We start from the raw sequence: 20391 nt of genomic DNA, 5'->3' as shown, positions 1-20391 counted from the left end.
AGAGGCAGGACGTGGTGTCACTGAGTAGAGGCAGGAGGAGAAAGTGAGGCTGCGAGTCTCCTGTTCATGGCTTCTGAAAACAAAGCAAAACCCCCTACCCAACAACTGGTTTCCAGAGCTCGCCTTCAGCACTGCATTACTGCTGAGGCCTCTGGGCTCTGCTTGCAGCCTGCACTGAGGGCACAAGGTGGCCGTGGATGACGATGGGTTTTGTTTCCTACAGGCCCTGCTGCTGCTGGGTGGCGTGGCGCTCTCCTGCCTGGCTCTGGACCTGCTCTTCCTCTTGTTCTACTCCTTCTGGCTCTGCTGCCGCCACCGAAAGAGCGAAGAACACTTGAATGCTGACTGCTGCTGTACAGCATGGTGTGTCATCATCGCCACCCTGGTGTGCAGGTAAGGCTGGGCGGGGATGCTCCTATTCCATGGTGCAAGACATCCTGTGTGCTGTTTTCGTATGTGGTGTGCTTGCCTGTAGTTAGTAATTGTTGGCAGTCGTCTCTATTTCCACTGTGTATTTGTGTGTTTTAATGTAATGTATTTTCTTCCACTCTACCACTTGCCAAAGTGCCTAATGATTTCAGCAATGTGAAAAGGAATAGCTAATGGCCTGCTCTTTGATACTGTGCAAGTGGTAAATCAAAGGCACTATCTCCTTGGGGGCTTAATGCTTAAGTAGAATGGGTCCAGAGTTCAAGGAATTGTCAGGTCTAGGTGGGGATTTCCTGGTGTCCACAAAGAACGACTGTGGGGAAAGTGGATTATGAAGGAAGAGGCTCAGATCATTCTTTTGGGTCTGGAGGTATTGGTTTTTGACTGGATTTGGGCATGCAGATGGAGCTTGTGTAAGGCACTGCTGCATTTCATCTATACCAGTGTGCAATGGTTGTTGGTGATGATGCCAATGTCAGCAGTGCTTCATGTTATTGCTGAACAATGGAAACTTTTGGAGGTGAGGTGAAAAGAAAGTTGCTGAAAACAAGAGAGTTAAGAAGTTAGGGGAGCATTAAAGGCATTAAAATTAGTTTGTTTTACACTCTGGTTTTTGGTCAACGAAGGCGTAGTTCCCATTTCCTAGAAAGACAATGAGGGGACATCTGAAAGCAGGAGCATGCATGCAGATTTCAGGAAAGAACTTTGGATTTAATTTGTTTGGACTTGGGTAGGATGAGTTCTCTGGGATCCATGGACAGATGCACTGAGTGCTGAGGTTTTGGGGGTGAGGGGGGTTTTGCTGATTCCAAGCATCAGCTGCTCTTACCCAAGGTTTCAGGTGGTCTGAGTTTCCCCTTTGAGGGTTTGAGAGCTGTCCCCTATTCATAAAGGAGATAACACTGACAAGCTTGCATTTTGTCATCTCCTGGCTCACTGTAATCGCTAATAGATCGTGTTTTAGATCCACCACCTTTACGGAAGCAAGCATGTTCCTTGAAGGCCATGCTTAGCTCTTCAAGGGCTATTAATAGACTTACCTATTTACTCTTTCAAGGTAAATTTGAGAGACTTGAAAACCCCTGTAGTACTGGAACAAACACCACAGCGCAGATATCGCTATGTTGTGAGTTTAGCAAGCTGAGGATAGATTTGCCTATGAAGTCCAAGGCTCAGTGATTTGGAGAGCTTGTGCATTAGCAAATAATGCTGCCTTTGCACGGAGCTCTTTCTCCCATGCTTTGCTGACTGCAAGTAAGTGCCTGGAATAGAAAGACAAACTAGAGAACAAGTCATAAACAAGAAATCTCAACTTCAGTCACCTTTATTTTTAGTGATCTCAAGAGCTTCAACTGCATCCTTTCCAATCCACTGAAAGCTCTGTGGTCCTAACCCTTCGTACAGAAGCTCTAACTGATGCTATTTATAGTTGTGTTGCTGCTACAGGCACTTGTTAGCTATTGTTATGCAGCATTCATGTCCAAGACAGCTGCTGCAGTATGGTAGTTCTGTTTGTTTTTAATTGTAGGCAAGGTTGAAAAGGAGGAATTCTGCATATCTCCCAAAGTGTGTGTGAGACAATTTAAAGTTGGAAGGTCAGCATTGAAATTCTGGTGAGACTGATGCAATTCCCAGTCACGGCCGCAAGCTGGAACACATTTTAGGCTTGCTCTAAATCTAACCGTTTGGTTTACATCCTCGGTGTGCCATTTGTTTTAGCAAGTATTAAATCCAGGCGTATCCTAAAAATTAAGATTCTACTGGAATCTGTGGTGATATTGCATGGATACTTGTTTTGACCCATTTTGTTTTTTTAGAGGTTCCCCACTGACATTGGTTTGTTTTGTGGTAGCAGAGTGATACCATCCATGGGAGCTGAAGGTGCTGTCTGAGTGCTGCAGCCTTCCTGTGGGACTGAGCTCTGTGTTCTGCCCCTCTCCCAGCAGCTGGACATGACAGTGCTCTTGAACTGATGACTTCTGGCTGTCTGCACTCAGTGTCTGTCTGGGAATGCAAATACAGCTCCCAACAAGCATGCAATTTATTCTGTGCTAGTGGGAAGTCCCAGTTAAATACCAAGAGTTAAAGATTAGTCAACTGGATGTATCGTATCCTGGCTGTGCATGACACACAGCAGAACTGCCTGACCAGCAGACGCTGTGACGTTCCAGTGAGTGGGAATAAGGCTCTTCTGAACGCCTGCCTGTGGCAGCAGGCTGACCTGAGAGGCAGCTTGCATGGCCGTTTGCAAGTGAACAAAGGTAGCTTGGATGCTGAAGCAACGAGAGGATCCAGACGTGCTGGTCTGGTCTGTCCAAGTTTCATAGAGTGGACTGTTGGCTTCCTAGCTGAAAACTACTTAACTATTTGAGCCCAGCCATGCCTAATACATGCTTATCCTAGGTGGTGGATGATCCCTGAGGGCTGTTTGTGAATCTTACTGAGTACTGCGTCACTGTGCATCACCATTTCCTAATGACTGTATTTCCTTCTGAGCAAAGGGGGGAGTGCTGAGCCAGCAGGAAGGCAGAACTGGTTAACTGGAGTTCTCCAGCAAACTGTCTCCCCAGTGAGTCTTCACAATTGCTTGAGCCACAGAGCTGCAGGAAGGATTTGCCTAGATTATTCCTTGAGAACTGAGTTCATTTCTGGTCCTTAGTAATTTCCATCAGTTTCTGTGTACTGGGAGTTGTCATCTCATATAAATCATCTCATCCTCAAGTACCTGCAGGTCACAGTAATGCTCCCAGAAGGAAGCTCTGCTCTGAAGGCAGGTAGGAAGCTTCCTGGAGAGAATACCTAAAAGAAATGGGTACAAATAGGTGGTGAAATCTTGCTTTCTCAAGTGCCAGTAATAGCACTTTCCCTTGGTGCTGAAGTGCAAGGTGGTAATTAGACAGACAAATTAACATTCCTCCTGAGAACATAAAGTCTAAAAAGGGCTCTCCTTATGAAGTTCCTGTAATTAAAGATGACTTGGTGTAGTTAGATTATTCATTTCTAAAGATGTGATGTGAATGGCTAGTGCTCATCTTTTCAGGCTGGTGATTGAACATCCACAGAGGTTTTCACTGTGTGTAGCGAGTGTTACGACTGGAAGATCTCTACAGCAGCAGGCATGAATATGTTCTCCATGTCAGATTAATGCTCTGCTGTTCACATATACCTCATGTAATCCATAAAACTTTTTTTTTTTGTGGGTGACATTGCAAAGTAATTTGGAATTGCAGTTGATTTCTTTTTCTTGTCTCTTTATCATGGCGTGTCCTAAGCTCACACAACTCTTGCATGCAAATAATAGGAAGGCTGCGTCCTCAGGGAAATTCAGCTGTGAGCTTTTCAGGAAAAGAGAGGGAAATAAGTGGTTTTTTTTCCTCCAGACTTGAATTTCTTGGGCCTTGCTGTAAAGCAGCACTGAAGTGTATGTATGCAACATGCAGTAATTGAAATCATACTGTTGTCTCTGTATGAATATGTAGAAGTCACAGCCTGCTGCTGTTCTGTCTCTCATCACTTAACTCTTTAAAGAACTATTATGGTGTGTGGGCAATAGGAATGAGAGTGTTAGTCTCAGAAATGCCCAGTTTTCTCATGTTAATGTGTACAGGTTTCCTAAAACTTAGGGAAATGAGCAGCCAAGTGGCTTTTTAGATGCTAAACCAAGCAGCAGGAGAGATTTCTTAAATGACCCATAAAAGCTTGGTGGATGGGTTTTCAGATTCTTATTTAAAAGACACTATTGAGAAGGAAGGCAGAGAGAGGCAGGGGACTGACACAAGTGGGTCTGGGAGGAAGAACTGGGGATGGGATGGTGAGAAATTGGGAGGTGAGGTGTGTGTGTGTGTGTGTGTGTTGGGGAGAGGAGTGCAGCAGAAACAAGAATAGCAGAAGCAGAGATGGCTTTCTTATACAAGTGTTGAAAATGTGTTGGAGTCATATCTTCCAGAGGGTGCTAGGGTGGAAGAAAAGCTTTGTCATTCAGGATTGCTGGTCTTGTATCCATGCTGCATGACAGAAATGTAGGCTTCCCCATTGGACAATGATTTTGTCATGTACTGTGAGAGGTATCTGCTATAGCTGAGATTGCAGAACCTTCCAGGGTTTGTGCACGCAGCCATGTGATCTCTTGGCCTCAAAGGCTTATGCTGTTGGTTCACAATAAGTATATCTATTTTTACTTTAAAAGGCTGAGCTCCGATGAAAGAGAGCCCCTGTTTCTTTTTAATCTAATAAAAATGTAGTTAAAAACGAGTGCAAATCTTTAAATCTGCTTTAAACAATAGCAACTTTTACCTGTGTGTGTAGGCAGGGATTTGAAACAACTGTTGGATGTAGCTGAGGCCAAATGCGTATAGAAAGCTAAATATCAACAGTTCCCCCACTGCCTGGCTTTTCCTAGACAGAGTGAGTGCAGAGCTGGCTTTTGCTGGGCAGTTATGTGGTAATTAATCTTGCATGTAGACTCTAGTGAGTGAATGTATGGCATGCATGTCCAGAGGAATTTGTTATTTGAATTAAATGCCTTTTATCCCCAGTTCCTGTTGCTGCAGCGTTGTCTCATAGGAGTCATGCCTGTGCCTAGCTGGCTGTGGGCAGCTGAAGTTGGTAATGCAGGGCTGGGCAGAAAGCCTGCAAGGATGGCTGCTGGGCAGTGCTGCCTTTGCTTTGGCAGAGTCTCTAGTCAGTTCCTGTGATGGGGAGCACTGCATGCCTAGCACATATGTGAGTACACTGGCTGAGGTACCTACCTGTATGGTGGTGTTATGGACAAAATGACTGCAGTGTGCTTCTTCTGAGCCTCTGCCACCAAACTGTGCTGCTGTGCTGGAATACCAAGAACAGAGCAGTGGGGCTCAGCCTGTGCTGAAAGAATAGCATTCCAGTAACTGGAACGGGATGAATAAAATCACTTACCGACTAAAGGGTCTGAATCTGCATCTTCAGTGTCAAGAATGTCCTGGGTTTTATTTGGTTGTAAAAGCAGCTGCTAAAGTTTTCTGCTGCTCTGGACAACAAAATGGTTTGTCTGAATTTGTTGGTTCTGATACAAGACTGGGGAAATTCAAGGTAGAGGTTTGTAATTGCAGTGCTGAGATGCTGAGTTGTCTTATCCTGAACGTAACTTAGGTTCTGAGGTATGGCTATTTTTCAGGGGTGGGGGAGTGCTGGGGTTTGTTTTGTTTTTGTTTTCTTAATCCCTGTCGCCTGCAATATACAGCTGCCACCAGGGAGCAAGGCAGAAGACTTTTCTCTTTCATTATTGGCATTATGAAAATATTTCAGGAACGGTGTTTATGAAGAAAGACTCCATTCTTGTATTAACACCAAATATGAAGTGTTAGCTATCTGCTGCCTCCCTCTCTCTGCCTGTGATGCAGTTACCTGCCATCCCTGCGAGGCTTTAGCTGGGACTTCTGTGGGCCAAGCCCTCTGTAATTCATGGAGATGTCATCACTGGAGCAAGTGTGAGGCTGACACAGATTTCCATAGTGGCTCTGCTTCCAGTGTGTGCTCTTTACTTCAATTTCTTGCATGTGTGAGGAAGAGTAGAAGTGTGACCATGGCAAACCGTATAGCTCTGCTCACCGTTTTCAAGGGGGACAAGGCATGGTGCTGTGTTCCTGCAGGAGAGGAGTGGCAGCTGAAGCAGTGGTTTTGGACTGCAGGCTGGTGTATGTGCCAGAGCACAGCTAGGCAAGTGCCTGTCAGCTAGGCAAAGCCCAGCCTGGCCTCTGTGGGTTCATTTCCCATCTGGGTGGTGGTGGTGGTGACCCTTCCTGTTCAAACAAAGGCACTATGCTTACCCTGAAAGCTGTTGTCTCACTTGCTTCCTTCCTCTTGTGTATCTCCTTCAAACCACCTCTGTGAATGCTGTGCTGTAACACAAAGTTATAGTGAAGAAACAGTTTAATTCAGGAAATCTTTAATTTATAGCAAAAAAAGAACCCACAACACAAAACCTGTCCTCCACCCTCAGCACCACCGCTGCCTTCCTTTCTTGTAGCCCAATCTTACTGTCTTGAGAACCATCCCAAAAAAGTCTGAATACTCAGAAGCCAAATGTGAGATGAGAACAGGAAATTGGTGTCTTGATTGACTTTCCCCTGAGTTTAGTTATATGACCCCTTCACAAATTCTTTCTTTCTCTGTTATTAAGGGGAAAAAAAGAAGGGCTTGGGGAGTGGTGAGTTCCTGCAGTGATGCCTTAATAAAAAGGTATTGCTGACTTGCCTGAGATAATCTCCTGGTTGTAACTCATCCACAGGATCTTCTTCCTATAAGTGAGGTTTAAGCTAATATGGTTTACTTCATAATTGGGGTGGACTGATGTGTGTGGACAGTTACAGCAAATCAGCTGATAGGTGGTAATTTGCTAAGCAGCTGGAGTTGAATTGTCTGTGAGCTTGAAATTCGCTTGCTTAGAAATAAATAAGCTTTTTGACCCAGTAAGTTATTAAGCTTTGCTTCCCAATTCTCTAAATCAATACAACACAAATGCTTCTGACGGGAAGATAAATTAAGAAATAAGTCTGAACATCTACTATCAGAGTGTGGAAAAGACATGGAAAATGGATGGAGAAGATCCACCATTGTGGACAAGTAGTCACTGCAAGCTCTATATATTCTTTTCTTAAAAATATAATGAAACAATCTATTTCATGTCCAGAGAAGACTTGGGATTGCTGGCGTAGCAATGGCAGCACCCATTCCTCTTGCAGGAGCCACTGGAGGGCAGCTTGGCTGGCTGGGTTTCTACTTGCCCCTGTGTAGGGCTGAGCTCTCTAATGGTTCTTTAACAGATTTCCATTACTGACCATAAATGAGATATACACACTGAGAAGGGATGCTTTGTCATATGTGCCGTATAGGCAGTTATTGGCTGCATGGGAAGTGCGCACAATATTTACAGGGGATTTTTTGTGTGTGGTTGCTGGGGAGCATAACTACCCCAGCTGCTCTTTGTGGAGGCACGCAGCATCCCTTGCTGTCAAAGTCTCTGATGTGACCATGAAAGAACCAATGTGACTTACCTGTAGGGGTGAGCAGTGCAATATATCGCTCCCCTTTAGCTTTGACTGTACCCTTCCTTGCATTTTTTCTCTCTGCAGTGCTGGAATTGCTGTTGGCTTCTATGGGAATGGAGAGACAAGTGATGGCATCCACCGGCTGACGTACTCCTTACGCCATGCAAACCGCACTGTGGCTGGTGTCCAAGACAGGGTGAGCACGAAAGCAAAAGGGATAGTGTGGGAATGGGCAGGCTTCCTCAGCACTCCTCTTGAATCTGGCTGTGCGAGTATCTCTGCCTTCTTTTTGTTAGCTTCTGAGCTTAGAGATGTGCTAAAATTTCCATTAATGGAGCGATGCTTTCTTCAGCTCTTCTAAAAATATCAAAGCAAACACAGCTCGTTAAATGAAGGCTTCTCTTTGCGATTGTGCCTGTTTTAAAAACAGCTTCTGATCAGCTCTATTCCATGGATGTGGAGGCAGGCCAAGGCAGTCAAGTCTGTTAGCAAAAAGGATCACTTCAGCACAGTTGGTTGTTCCTGTGTTACATCAAACTTCATTAGCTCTTTCTGCAACCCTGATGGCCACTAACCTCCTAATCTCATGGCATGGTAACCTTCAGCAGATGTCCTTCTGCTAGGCTTGACTGCAGTCATTTTAAACCTGTTTTAGGAGTAAGGTGAATGTCTCTTTTGGGGAAAAAAAAGTTGCATTTCCAGCCTTAGTGGCTGTGTTCTGGGTTTGTGCTGTTCTGCTGTTTATCTTGATACAGAAAGTAGCATTTAAACTGCATTAAAACAGAGGTACAGAATTATTTGCATGTGGGTTGAGTTTGAAGCAGTCTTCAAACTCAGGTTTGCAGGTAAGCAGTCTGAGCCTCTTAAGACAGAAAAAGTAATCTGGAATATGTCCATAGTTTGCCAGTAAGGATGAATCCTCTTTTACTTCCTTGACTTCTTATCCTTTTCCTTTGCCTTACTACAGGTACTAGATATCACAGTGGCCCTGAACCAAACAGCAGAGCCAAATTTGCTCATCCTGGAGGAGATGTTTGCAAAGCAGACAGACCACTTGCATGTTATCCAGAAACTGCAAAGGTTCTTGGATGATTTGGTCAGGCAAACAACTGAGATCCCCTTCTGGAAGAATGAAGAGCTGTCTCTGGAGGAGTTGGCGATTCAGATTGACCTCTATGACTGGTACAGGTGTGCAGCACCCTGTTAGTATAGTGATTGTGGCATTTGTTTTGCAACAATGATGTGTGTGTGTCCTGTGGGGCTGAGCCAAAGGCTGTATATTACTGTAGGTGCTCTTCGCCCACTCAGCTGACTTCATCATACAGCAAAACTGCATTCAGTTTAAATCAAAATGCATGACAGCAACTTTTTTCTTAAGAGTGTTGATTACTAGCTGAAGGGAAACATATTTTCAATGTCAAAGATCGGTTGCTTGTGCTCTAATACTAGGGAGAGAAATTGTATGGCACATTAACTTGAATAAAGTAGGAACGTAAACTTTGTTCCATGTGTTAACAGCATGCACTAACATTCCTTTTAATTGAAGTTATTGAATAAAAGATAACACCAACTGTATTTCACAAAAGGAAACACATTTGAATCAACTGAAGCATTTCTAACAAACATGTTGTTAAGTTCAGGAAGCTGCAGTGCTGCTTCTTTACCTGATGGTGGCCAGTAGCATGTGGCTTTTGTGCTAGAGCAAGGCTAGCAGTCTCACTTCTCAATAATTGTGTATGCTAATCATGTTGTTTAAATGCATTTGCCTCCCTGGACTCTTGACACAGCAAATAGCCAGTGGTTTCTGAAAATTAATCATTAGCAGTGGCTCTGCAAAGAAAACCAGGGCTAAGTTTGTTTTCTTTTTGTTTTTCCCCATGAGACGTTTGGACTACTTAATCTGTCCCTTTCATACATGGGTTTTCCTTTGCTGACTGTGTTTTTCTTTGCTGCAGGTGGCTGGGATACCTGGGCCTGCTCCTGTTCCATGTTCTGATATGTTTGTTGGTGCTCTTTGGGCTCATCAGAAACTCCAGGGCCATTCTTATGGGGTAAGTCCTGACCCAGGTACAGTGCGTATGGAATGCAAGTGCCTGCTAGTTTAAACCTCTAGTCTGTTGTCAGTTGATTCAAGGACATCTGAGGCTGAATAGTCTAAATCTGCCTCTTAATGTAGAGTACCTTTGTAGAGCATTGCTCTGTGGATTGGAGTAGGGCTACGTGTGAGAGATGTTCACAGGAAGGAGCTGTACAACTCCATGGTGCTGTTGTGCTTGCTTTCACATCAAAAACAACCAACTCATCTGGACAGTGTGCCTTCTGGGCATCACCGGTAGCCTGTGTTTGCCTGGGAGTCAGCTGGGAGATAGCAATGTGAACAACCTCCCTTAGATTTACAGGCTGTGGAAGTCTCCTTTAATTCTCTACGGTGGTGAAGGCGTTTGCTAATGGATGATAAGCACTGCATGTGTTTACACAGTCAAGTAGCATGCCTTTTGTGTCACAATCTGATCCTCTTTACCTTTGGTTGTCACACCTGAAAAGACTTTACAGAGAACATGCAATGGTTTGTACAGTTATAAGAAGCCTTGTTGCTATGTTACTGCAATATTAATGCGTATCTATTTCTACAAAGCACTGCAAATGCTGTTTGTAGTGTTTGCTCAAGCCCCATTACAAGAAAAAAAGTGATCCTCTCCCTGTGTTGCAGCTTGGTTTGGTTTGGCACATTTGGCAAATATACCAGTGTCATAAACATAATGACAGTTTGACAGTTGACGTAGCCAAGAGTTTGTCCTGGTGCGTGATGGTACCATTAATAACTGGAATGCATATTCAGATTTATTATTTGCCAGATGACTTCATACCTGGCAGGTTATGCAGACAGAGGTCCAAGTGTATGCACAGATGGTAAACCCAGAGTTTAAATTAGAAACTCATTCCCTCTTAGCCAGAAGTTCATATTAAGGCATTTCCCCAAGGGAGCACATGGCATAGAGAAGCAAATGTGTCAGAGCCAAGCAAGATGGTGAAATGCCAGTTTTAGGTCTTTTAGCCAGGCAATCAGCTACTGACCCAGTCAGCTTCATTTAAAGGAAAATTAAGAACTGTGTCACATTGAACAGGTAACTGTGCTTAGCTGAAGGCACCAAGCAGTGCTGTCCTTATGTAGTAGGCCGCTTTATTCTGGAGTGCTGTGCAGGATCTGCTGTGGCTCTGTGACTGCTGCAAGGTGAATTCCCATTCTGTGCCTGGCTCTCTCCTTGGGCTGTGTGGGGTACTTAGGTGGTGTTCAGGTGCACGCAGCTTGACACCAAAGTCAGGTGTGCCAACACAGGCCACCTATTCCCTCCACTGTCTATAGACCGTGCACTGCTTACACAAGACAGCCTTGTTCTGAAAACAGGAGGAATTTGCTCAATTCTCAATCACTGCATTTTTATGGGTTGTTTGTTAGTTTGCTTTGATGTGTTGTGTGCTTTTGGTGTTCTCTTTTTTCTTTTTAGGTAGATATATGGGACTATTTTTCTCTGAATATCTTTCACATATAGAAAGTAATGTCCACAGTGAGAATAGCCCAAGTGACAGGAATATAGTCATTCATCTGCCAATCTGCCATCCCCTGGGCCACCTCTGTGCCTTTGGCTTCCTTGCTAGGAGCTGACCAAAGACTTTTCTTCTAGCTTAGTCTTCCTCCTGCTGAGGGCCCGGGGCCAAAAAGCATGGGAGCCAAAAACTGGACATAAGCTTCTCTGGTTGCTGCTGTCTGCAGCACATAGAATGGGATGGTTTATCTGAAGTTGCAGTGACTGTTAATTTCTTGAGTTTGGTAATTGCTTTGGATTGCAGATAATGCGTCTTGTGAAAGGATCTGGTTAGCTTGAAAGGAGAGTTTCTACATCTGCCATCTGTCTGTCTCCTACAGGGTGTGCTTGCTTGGGGTGTTTGCCCTGATTGTCAGCTGGGGGTCCTTGGGTCTGGAGCTGGCTGTTGCTGTGGTAAGTGGCTCTGGTCCAAGTCCCATTCACCTTTTGCTGCAGGGTTTATCAGACACAAGATTAAGGAGCTATTAGTGCATGTTATGCACTATTTTATTGTGAGTCTCATTCTAGGTAGCTGTCCCAGTAATTTTATCTATGAGAATCACAGAGCTCCCCCATGGTGGGGTGCAGTGGCTTGTACTCCAGCACTGCTGAGGCTGTCTAAAGCTGTACTAGTGGGATTGACAGGGAGACTTCAGCATCTGAAACCTCCCTGCAGTGGAAGATTCCCTGATGTTAACCTGGCTCAACTGCTATTTTATATTGGTGTTCCTTGATGTTCCTTTCCCCTTTTGTCCTGCCTTTATCTAGGGCTCCAGTGACTTCTGTATCAACCCGGATGCTTACATCTCCAAAGTGGTTGAAGAAAATGCAGTCCTTAGTGCTGGTAAGTCTTGGGACTGGCTTTGGCACGGGTACTGTGGCTCAGCTGTCACATAGGAGCGTGGCAGTGGCTGAGAACTTGTGGCTGTACCCAGATCCCAGCAGCCTGCAGGCAATGGGAAAAGCAGATGTGTGTGGAGCTCTGGAAAACCCACGTTCCTCCAAAAAATGCATTTATACACCAGTCAGAAGTGCATGCGTACATCTTTTATCATCGTTATTAATAATAATAGTAGTAATTTTTTTTGTCAGAAGAGCCTTCAGACCCTTTATTCCTTTCTGGCCCTCAGGCAGAAATAACTGATAAGATAGATCAGCAGAAACCCCTGGATTATTTAAATGTAGTGCCCTTGGTCTTTTTTTCTCCTCTTCTAAGCAATGGGACTGTGGCAATATCAGTTTGTAGTTTGAGTTGTCATTTCTTTTAAGCTTCCTTTTGTCTGCATTCCAGCATCTAGTATATTTGTTTTTTATATCTGTTATTAACAAATACATGTATCAGTTTTTCTCTTAATGCTGTTTATAAATAGGAATCTTTTGAAAGCTAATTTAAAAAGTAAATGAACAGAAGCACCAGGAAAGAAATATGAATTTCCCTTTCCATAGTAAATGCAGTGTTTGGATTGCTTTGTTTACCCTGTTCCATTTAAAACCATTTAAAACCAAATGCCTGCATCACAGCGGCATTCAGCTGAAGCACTGATGGATGGATTCTGTATTTGTCACTCCTATCTTAGGCTTAAGTGGTTGGTGAGGTGGGGGGTGCCTCCAATTTGGGCCTTGGGAGCAGAACTGATACTCAGAACTGTGGCTTAACACAAATGTGGTGAGCACTCACCAGCAGAGACAGATACTGAAAAGACCCTATGCATATTTCTTTGGTGATAAAACACAAATAAGCTGTGACACTGATTTGTGTCACATGTAAGCCACATTCTTTACTGGTTCTTATTTGCTGGAACCTGAAGATCTTTGCCTTGCATACTGAAGGTCTGGTGTTACTGCCATGCACTTGGCCAAGTGCTGTGTAACTGATAGGGAATTAGGTATGTAGCTATGGCTGAGGAAGCAGGGACTGGAAGCCATAAGAAATATTGATGTCTGGAGGCAAAATGTATTATGAAAGAGTACACACATACAGGCTGATATTATCACCCAAAAGATTATTCTTGGAGTGCCTTATTTATTGATTCTTTGGAAGGGAGAGGGGAGAGCCTGGCAGCTCACTACAGAAGGGTCTTTGTAACAAAGAAATTAATTAGGAGAAGAGAATGAGATGTTTAATGCGTTGTGCAAAGTGAAAATCCTTCCTTCTTTGCAAGAGTGGCTTCAAGTAGCAGCTAGTCTCCTTTTTGGTCTAGAAGGCAAACAGGCCATGGAGGCCAAGGGGAAATACTGGACGCTGATGGCAGTTGTGTGTTGTATTAACTCGATAACCCAAATCAGCTCTGGAGTGTGTGTAGTAACAACTTGGCTGACTCTGAGTACCTGAAGGAACACCCCTCCTTGCTCCTATTCCATTTCTTTTGCCCTTACCAGCTTTGTTCCAGCAGTTTTTTCACTCATCAGTATCATTCCCATGGAGGCTGCAGGTGGCTGTGGGTCTGGCATCCCCATTCCCCAACAGGAACAGTCACCTCCCAGAGTGAAATAAGGCTCTGCTCCAGCAGCACCACCAGCTATAGCAGTTGCTAAGGCTCCGTAAATAACAGTGAATGGGGCTGAGCGAGATGCTGAGGAGGAGGAAGAGCAGGTGCTGTCACCAGCCTGAGCTGGAAGGGTGGCTTCTTCGATGGCTGCCGGCACATCAGCTCAGTGCTGCTAGGAACCATTCAGCATTCACAGGCACCTTTCCTTATTTTTTCAGAAAGAAATCACTCTTCCTTCTGAGCCTGCCGTAGCACTGGGCAGCTGGTGGGGAGGTGATCACATATTCTGCCTTCCCATGTGAATTTTCACTGTTCTTATGATCAGGAAGCTATGGAAATAACTCTTGGTCCCCCGTGTCGTGGAGCATCCTGTGCACCTGAGCAGGAAGAAAGGCCACAACGCGAGGACTGTTGTGTGGAACTGTTTAGAGACACTCTAACCTCAACAGTAGCTCTTCTAAAATAATGTTAAAAGATGCCAGCACGTACCTTAGAATTTTAATACACTTGGTTGTAGACTGTAGCAACTGCTTTGTGATCAGTTGAGCTCTGTCTACAGGAGGGACAGGCTCGAGAGCCAGAAGCAGCCCTGTCCTCCCAGGGGAAGCTGCCCTGCTTGAAGGCTCCCAGTTCCAGACTCGTCACACGCTCTCATTTGCTGCAGTATGAATGGATGAGGCAGAAACGTTTGAACTGTTCCACTCAGTTTCACCAGAGTGTGTCCTATTGTGGGTTTTTCAGTTCAGAAAACAGATTGCTTTAAAAAAAAAAAAGAAAAAAGTGTGAGTTGAAGGAGAGACTCAAATAGTTCATGGAAGAAGAATCTGTTGGGAATTGCTGTACAGGCAGAAACCACATTTAGCTTGGGAATCACATAGCTGAAATGGTGCTGGTATGAGATACTGGGTTGGGTGCTGTCATCTGCTTTTAAGAACACTTAAGAACCAGCAAGTAACCTTAAATGTGAACCAACCACAAGCTTTACAGTGCTGGGTCAATGTTTCCCTTTAATCGTTTTGTTAGTTGTTGGTTTTAGACGTGCTATGTTATAATATTCCCAGTCGGATACTCTGGCATTCAGACCAGAGCTGAGCGATCCAGGTTTGTGTATTTACAGTGCTTTTAGTGTTGGTTGTTGTATTTTTTTTTTTCCCATAAAAATAACAGCGTTGGATACTGGGCAACTAGTATGTTAACATTCGTTTGTATATTAATTGCTATTTGCAAATCTAGATAGAATTAATGGAGCTGAGCGTAATCGGATTAAGTGCATCGTTATCGTTGTCATGTTTTTTAGCTGGTGAGGAGATGCCCTTGTTTTGTAGAGAAAATGTGCTGCATTAAAAAAGAAAAAGCCTTAATACAGGTTTCCTAGAGGAGAGGTTTAAATCATTTTGCAGAAGAGGATGGATGATGTATGTGCCTAACGCGCCCAGTATTCATTAATTGAGATAAAGCCAATGGAGTTGAACAGTGGCTGTATAATCAGCTCCTGCTGCTAGCAAAAAGACTTGGTGCAGCCAAGATGTTTATTTTCAAAGCAGGAGGCCATCTTCTAGCCTCGTCGTTCTTTCATTGATATTATGTTATTATCAGATGACTTATTGAATAAAATTAAATAAGAAGGCAGTCTGTCTAAACAACAGGAAGAGCTTTCTCCAGATTCTCTTACTGGAAATCTGCACTGTGAAGAGATGCTTCTTCTGAAGGAGCTGCAAACCTCCAGGGATAGATAATGGAGTCTTTCAGCTTCAGCCCAGCCGAGTTTGTCAAACTGGATGCTGCAACTTGGCTGCTCAGATAATAACAGCAAGCACTCTTATCATCCATAGCCTCCTAATTGGCCTCTTGCTCTTTACTCTCATCTTAGAAGCCCAGCACTGAATGAACCAGAGAACTGACACCACCACCTCCTTTTCCCATCTAAGGCCAGGACAAAACCCTGTGTGGGGGATGTGGTGGCTGTGCTGTTACTGCTTGGGCTGCGTGGGCACAGCAGAAAAGAGCTCGTCCAAAGAAGCGCTCTCGAGACTCATTCTGAGCTGATGTTGGTGGTCAGGAGCTGTGTTTTGCTGCGTCGTTTTGTTGGGTTCCTGATGAGCAGAAAGCTTTGTGTGGAGGGCACTTGGGATGGCTGTGAGCTCTTTCATGGAAACTCAGCATGACATCAGTCTGCTCTCACCAGTACCAGCAGCATATCTAGGAGAAACATAACTGGGATGTAGATACATCCCTTTTCCTTAGGGAGAAAACAAAGCTAGCAGGCAGGAAAATTGAGTCAGAAGAATCTCCTTCCTCTTAGACATCTCAGGCAATACAGTTCAGCTGTCTCTGCTGGTTGAACATACAGAGGCACTCTCACTGGGTGTATATATAAAATTCAGGCTGAACAGAGAGCGCTTGAATAGAGATGAAGAATGGTGGGAAAAACTGTTCAAGGTTTCGGCTTTGTTTTGTAAGCTAAGATGTATTTTTTCTCCCGATTGCTCTTTACCCTACAGCCCTTCTTGCTGCCTTTTGGCAGGTGCATAATGCCATTTTCACATTTCTGCTGAGCTTTGAAATGAAGTCTCCATGGTTGCAGAAGCAACGGGTAGATTCCAGCAGCTGAAGCATCTTTAGTAGGCAGTTCTACTTTCCTTTCGAGGAAAAACAGACTCTGTGGAGATGAAGCATTTCGGATAGTTCCCTTCCTTGCCTTCTGCTCCCACAGTGCCTGCGCCCTGTGAGAGTGGGTCAGGAGGACTGCCAGCAGCAGGCTATGCAGCTGCATCAAGGCCGCTTCAGTGCCTGTTGTAGATTTGTTTTAGAGCAGCGCAGCTATCAGTGGTGCTGTTCCTGCTGGCTGTGCCATTTTGGGAAGCACATTTTCTGTACAGAGTGCCACACTATTCTGCTGCAGTACCGGTGTTACTGCAGTGTAGCAGTGTTGATTTTCTTCTTCCAGATTGAAGTAAGGGATGCTCTTATTTCACTGTCTGCTTTACTTCACTTGTAGCCAGCAGTCCTTGAGCCTGGGCCCACAAATTGCAAACTATGATTATATTGGGAACTGTCATCAGTGATCTGCACTCCCAGGGCAATCCAGAAGGCCCTAAAGAAACCTTTCTGGAGCCATGTATAATAGTAGGTCATGCAACTCAATGCACTTATATAGGTGATGTGAAATTGATACCACTGTGGGAGCCTATGTGCAATTCCTGGTAGTCTGTTGATGTAAAATAAAGAAGTGCCAACATCAGAGCTGCGTGTGATGCTGTGGGGTGCTGTTGCTGTGCTCTTCTTGAAGCACAGGGGCACTTTAACCATTTCCTCTCTGCCACTGGGGGGGTGACTGAGCATCAGAGGAGCAATCCTTCCCTTGGCGCAGTGCTTGCGCACAGCACTTTGTGTGGTCCGTGCAAAGCAAAGCCCACACAGCAGTTCTCGCTGCCCTCCAATCTGCTCAGCTTCTGCTAATTGCTTTTTAGAGGAGGCCAAAATCATCCCAGAGAAAGAGCTGGGGGGGGGGGGGGGGGGGGAGGTGGAGCAGCTGGCAGAGCTGCCCCAAAGTCGGCTAATGAATTATAAATAACAGCTGTCAGGTTGCTTCACAGCACATGGGAGCTGGCAGCCTGGGCTGCACCACTCGGTTCCCAGCGCCTCGGTTTGCCAAAAGGTGCATTCAGTATTTATGGGAAGTGCTGCAGAGCCGGGATGCTCTCAGGTCTGTTCCCTTCGCAGCTCCATTCACTCGTGGTTGTACGTTATGCTGATTTCTGAGCTGGGAGTGCTTGGAGTACTTTTTCGACCTGGAATGCCTGTTACTGAGAGCCACAGATAGAAGATTAAAGGGAATGGGAAAAAAGGTGTTGGGAGAGGAGAGGAGAGAAGGTGGTATGTGCATTTTCAAGCTGCTGTTGTCTTCACTGAGTGAACTTCACCATTGGTTTTGCTAAGCTGATGCGCTCTCATTCATCTAAAGAGGAACTGTAAATGTTTGAGTGTTAATCTCAAGGTACTGGGCTGGTAACTGTCACAGAGCTCCTTCCTTCCATAGCACACAACTGAGAATCATAGAATGGTGGGGGAAAGCCTGAGATTCATAATCTCTGCATGCTGACTTTGTCCAGGCGGTTGGTGGTGTGTGATGGAGGGCACCAGGCTGGTGAATGAGGAGAAATGGAGCTGTGTCTTCAAGCCTGGAAATAGGTGTCACCTTAGGAAGTGCATCTTGACTCTGCTTATCTGTACTCTTATGTAGAAGTACATGTTCAGAGCTCTGCAATGTCTGATAGAAGTACTCGGTGTTAAGGATCACACCTCTTTGCTGCTATCCCAATAACAGCTTTCTTTCCTGGCCCAGTCTGCACTATACATAATATACCTTTCCAGCACAGAAAGCTGCAAAAGAAATATGCATCTGACTAAGTAGTCTGACACCTCCTAATTAAAATCTAATTGCATGGATGTGGCATCCACCAGAAAACAGGCTGCTGTTTACTCGTTCATCCCCAATGCATGTCAGAAAGATGAGAACTCTTTTTATATCCATTCCTTTCCTCGCTCGAAGATGTTTCTTGCTTTCAAAACGATATTGTAGCGGTACGTTCCTACAGGCTGTTACAGGGAAGTGGTTTCATTTACGTTACACTTTCATTTTGTGTATTGCTTTCAGAACTTGGCACCTCCATTGTGGTAGCCATAGAACACTGGAATAATGGAACAGCATCACTAATGTGACTTCCTCTTTTGTCTTTGTAGATACTCTCCGCTATTACATCACCTGTAGCGCTGGATATCCCAACCCTTTCCAGCAGGTGAGTGTGAGAACCGTGCCCACCTTCCTTCACCACTTCTCAGCATCCTGCTTCTCACAGGGGGTGGGTTAAATGCTTTTGGTGCCAGCAAGTTGCAAGGTATTAGCTGTAGGAAATGCTCCACCTGTTGGTAAGGCTTTGGTACCTACTTTCCAGCTGTGCAAGTGATTTAGTGAGCAGTTGTTCATCTTTGCCTGTATGTTTTGTCTAGGATGCCCTTTAGAGGGGGCTGTATGTGATGTGGTGAGGACCATGGCTTTTGTTCATGGTATCTCTGTTTACGTGGCACTCTTCTAAGCGCAGCGACGTGGAGGCAGAGTACCCGCAATTCATGCCAGGGTGGGAACCTGCAGACTTCCTGCCTTGAATCTCTTCTTGTGGTTTCTTTTTGGTTTAAGTGGCAACACTCCACTCCCAAAACGAAGCCATTTGTGTGGGTGGGGGAGCGATTCTCACATATGCCTCTTAAATCCCTTGGATGTTCAAGGGTTCGCATCCTGAAGTATAAACCTGAGTCATTATTCTTTCGTGTGGGGGCTGAGGAACAGCACCTGGGCCCACCCTAAACTTTGTCTTCTGTATCAGAGGCCAGAATGAGCCCACACCACCCACTGTGCAGCAGACACCAGCTGCTTCAGTTTATAATTAGGATTTTCTTTTAAACCTCATCTTCCTTTCTTTTTAGGGATGGGGGAAGAACACTTTAGGCTGTGCACCATTGCCATCAGTTGCATTTCTGGTTGTTTAGTATACTCTCTGACATGCTATAGCATGTGAAATTCCTATGGATGCTTTAATGGGGTGTGAAAATTGCACCCCAGTGAAAACAACTTTTAATATTAACATCGATTCCTTCTCATCCATCTGACTGAGAAGAAGAATCCATTTGTAAGCTGCGATGCGAATATGAGTTCTCTATCTTGCCTTTTCTCCTGTCCTTCCTTCTGGGATTGGCCACAGCTCTGTGTGTGTGTTATGTTTGCACTTCTTCCAGGCTGGTAAAAGGTAGGACTTGACTTTACTGGAACTGAATACGTATCAGTTGAGATTTCCTGAAGTTGAAGCATTCATATAGGTGATGCTTCAGTATTTGCTAGCAAGATTTCAGTCTTAACTCCCAGGAGTTCTGCTGGTCCGTGAGTTGCTGAAACACTGTTTTGTGTTGAGCAGAAGCTGTCGGGAAGTCACAAGGCTCTGGTGGAAATGCAAGATCATGTTATGGAGCTCATGAGGTCAACAAGCAGAGAGCAGCCCACCTCCAAGGTAAGTCCTCAGTTTTGCTCTCTCTGTACTTCCCTTACCTGTGTACAAACCTAGCATCAGGTTCTGCAAAGCTGCTTCCATGTAATAATCACTGGGCTTGTTGCTTACAGGACTATCTCATGCGGATCCAGGAGGTTCTAAACTCAACAGAGATAAACTTGCAGCAACTGACAGCTTTAGTAGACTGTCGGAGTCTGCATTTGGTGAGTACTCAGTAAGTGGGCTTGCATTAAGAAAGCACTAAGTGGGTGCAGAGCCTGTAGCGTACTGATCATTCTGGAGTTTCAAATCTCTGGTGTGCCAAAACAGTTTGTAACAACTTTACTAACTGACTCCAGCAGAAAGGATTTTGGATCAAGTTAGCTTTGTATTTGCGTGTTTGAAGATCAGTGTAGAATAGCGGATAATGTCTCATTACGTCTGCAAGATGCAACCGTAGGGTTAAGGGACCTTCAGCTTGTTTCCATAGCTCACAGCTTATTGCTTTTCCCATGAAATGCCTTATAGCTGCAGCAAAGCATGATCAAACTATTGCCCTAGCTGCGTCTCTGGAAGGATAGAAATAGGTAATCTGTACTTGTGCTCTTGGGCAGTGGGACAGAGGGAAGGAGCTGAGAGGCCTATTGAAAAATGTGGTGACTTAAGTTGGGTGGATAAGTTTTATCTTGGATTTTTTTCTTTTTTATTTTAATCTCTTACAGCCATGTCTAAATTTGCTTTGGGTTTTGTGAGTAGAGGTGAAAGTTTGGGAAATTATGAAAAAACACTTGAGATCTCCAAAATTAAAGTACACTCTGGAGAT

At 44.6% G+C, this 20391-nt stretch overlaps 1 protein-coding gene across 4 annotated transcripts in view; it reads left to right on the top strand.

Annotated features, from left to right (window-relative positions):
* TTYH3 (tweety family member 3) overlaps positions 1-20391 on the top strand; it is a 70163-nt gene that overhangs the window by 33111 nt on the left and 16661 nt on the right. For all 4 annotated transcript variants that reach the window (XR_003077701.3, XM_015294355.4, XM_015294354.4 and 1 more), the window contains exons 2-10: positions 224-393; positions 7539-7650; positions 8422-8642; positions 9410-9505; positions 11380-11452; positions 11807-11882; positions 18271-18326; positions 19497-19589; positions 19700-19792. Coding sequence is in view for 3 of the 4 variants with exons in the window: in XM_015294355.4 (XP_015149841.1) it covers positions 224-393; positions 7539-7650; positions 8422-8642; positions 9410-9505; positions 11380-11452; positions 11807-11882; positions 18271-18326; positions 19497-19589; positions 19700-19792 (990 nt within the window). In the remaining variant the exon portion in view is untranslated. The remainder of the gene's footprint in view (positions 1-223; positions 394-7538; positions 7651-8421; positions 8643-9409; positions 9506-11379; positions 11453-11806; positions 11883-18270; positions 18327-19496; positions 19590-19699; positions 19793-20391) is intronic.

The sequence above is a fragment of the Gallus gallus genome, chromosome 14 (genome assembly GCF_016699485.2).
Source record: "Gallus gallus isolate bGalGal1 chromosome 14, bGalGal1.mat.broiler.GRCg7b, whole genome shotgun sequence".
NCBI lineage: Eukaryota > Metazoa > Chordata > Aves > Galliformes > Phasianidae > Gallus > Gallus gallus.
This window is presented reverse-complemented; position numbering and strand designations above follow the sequence as displayed.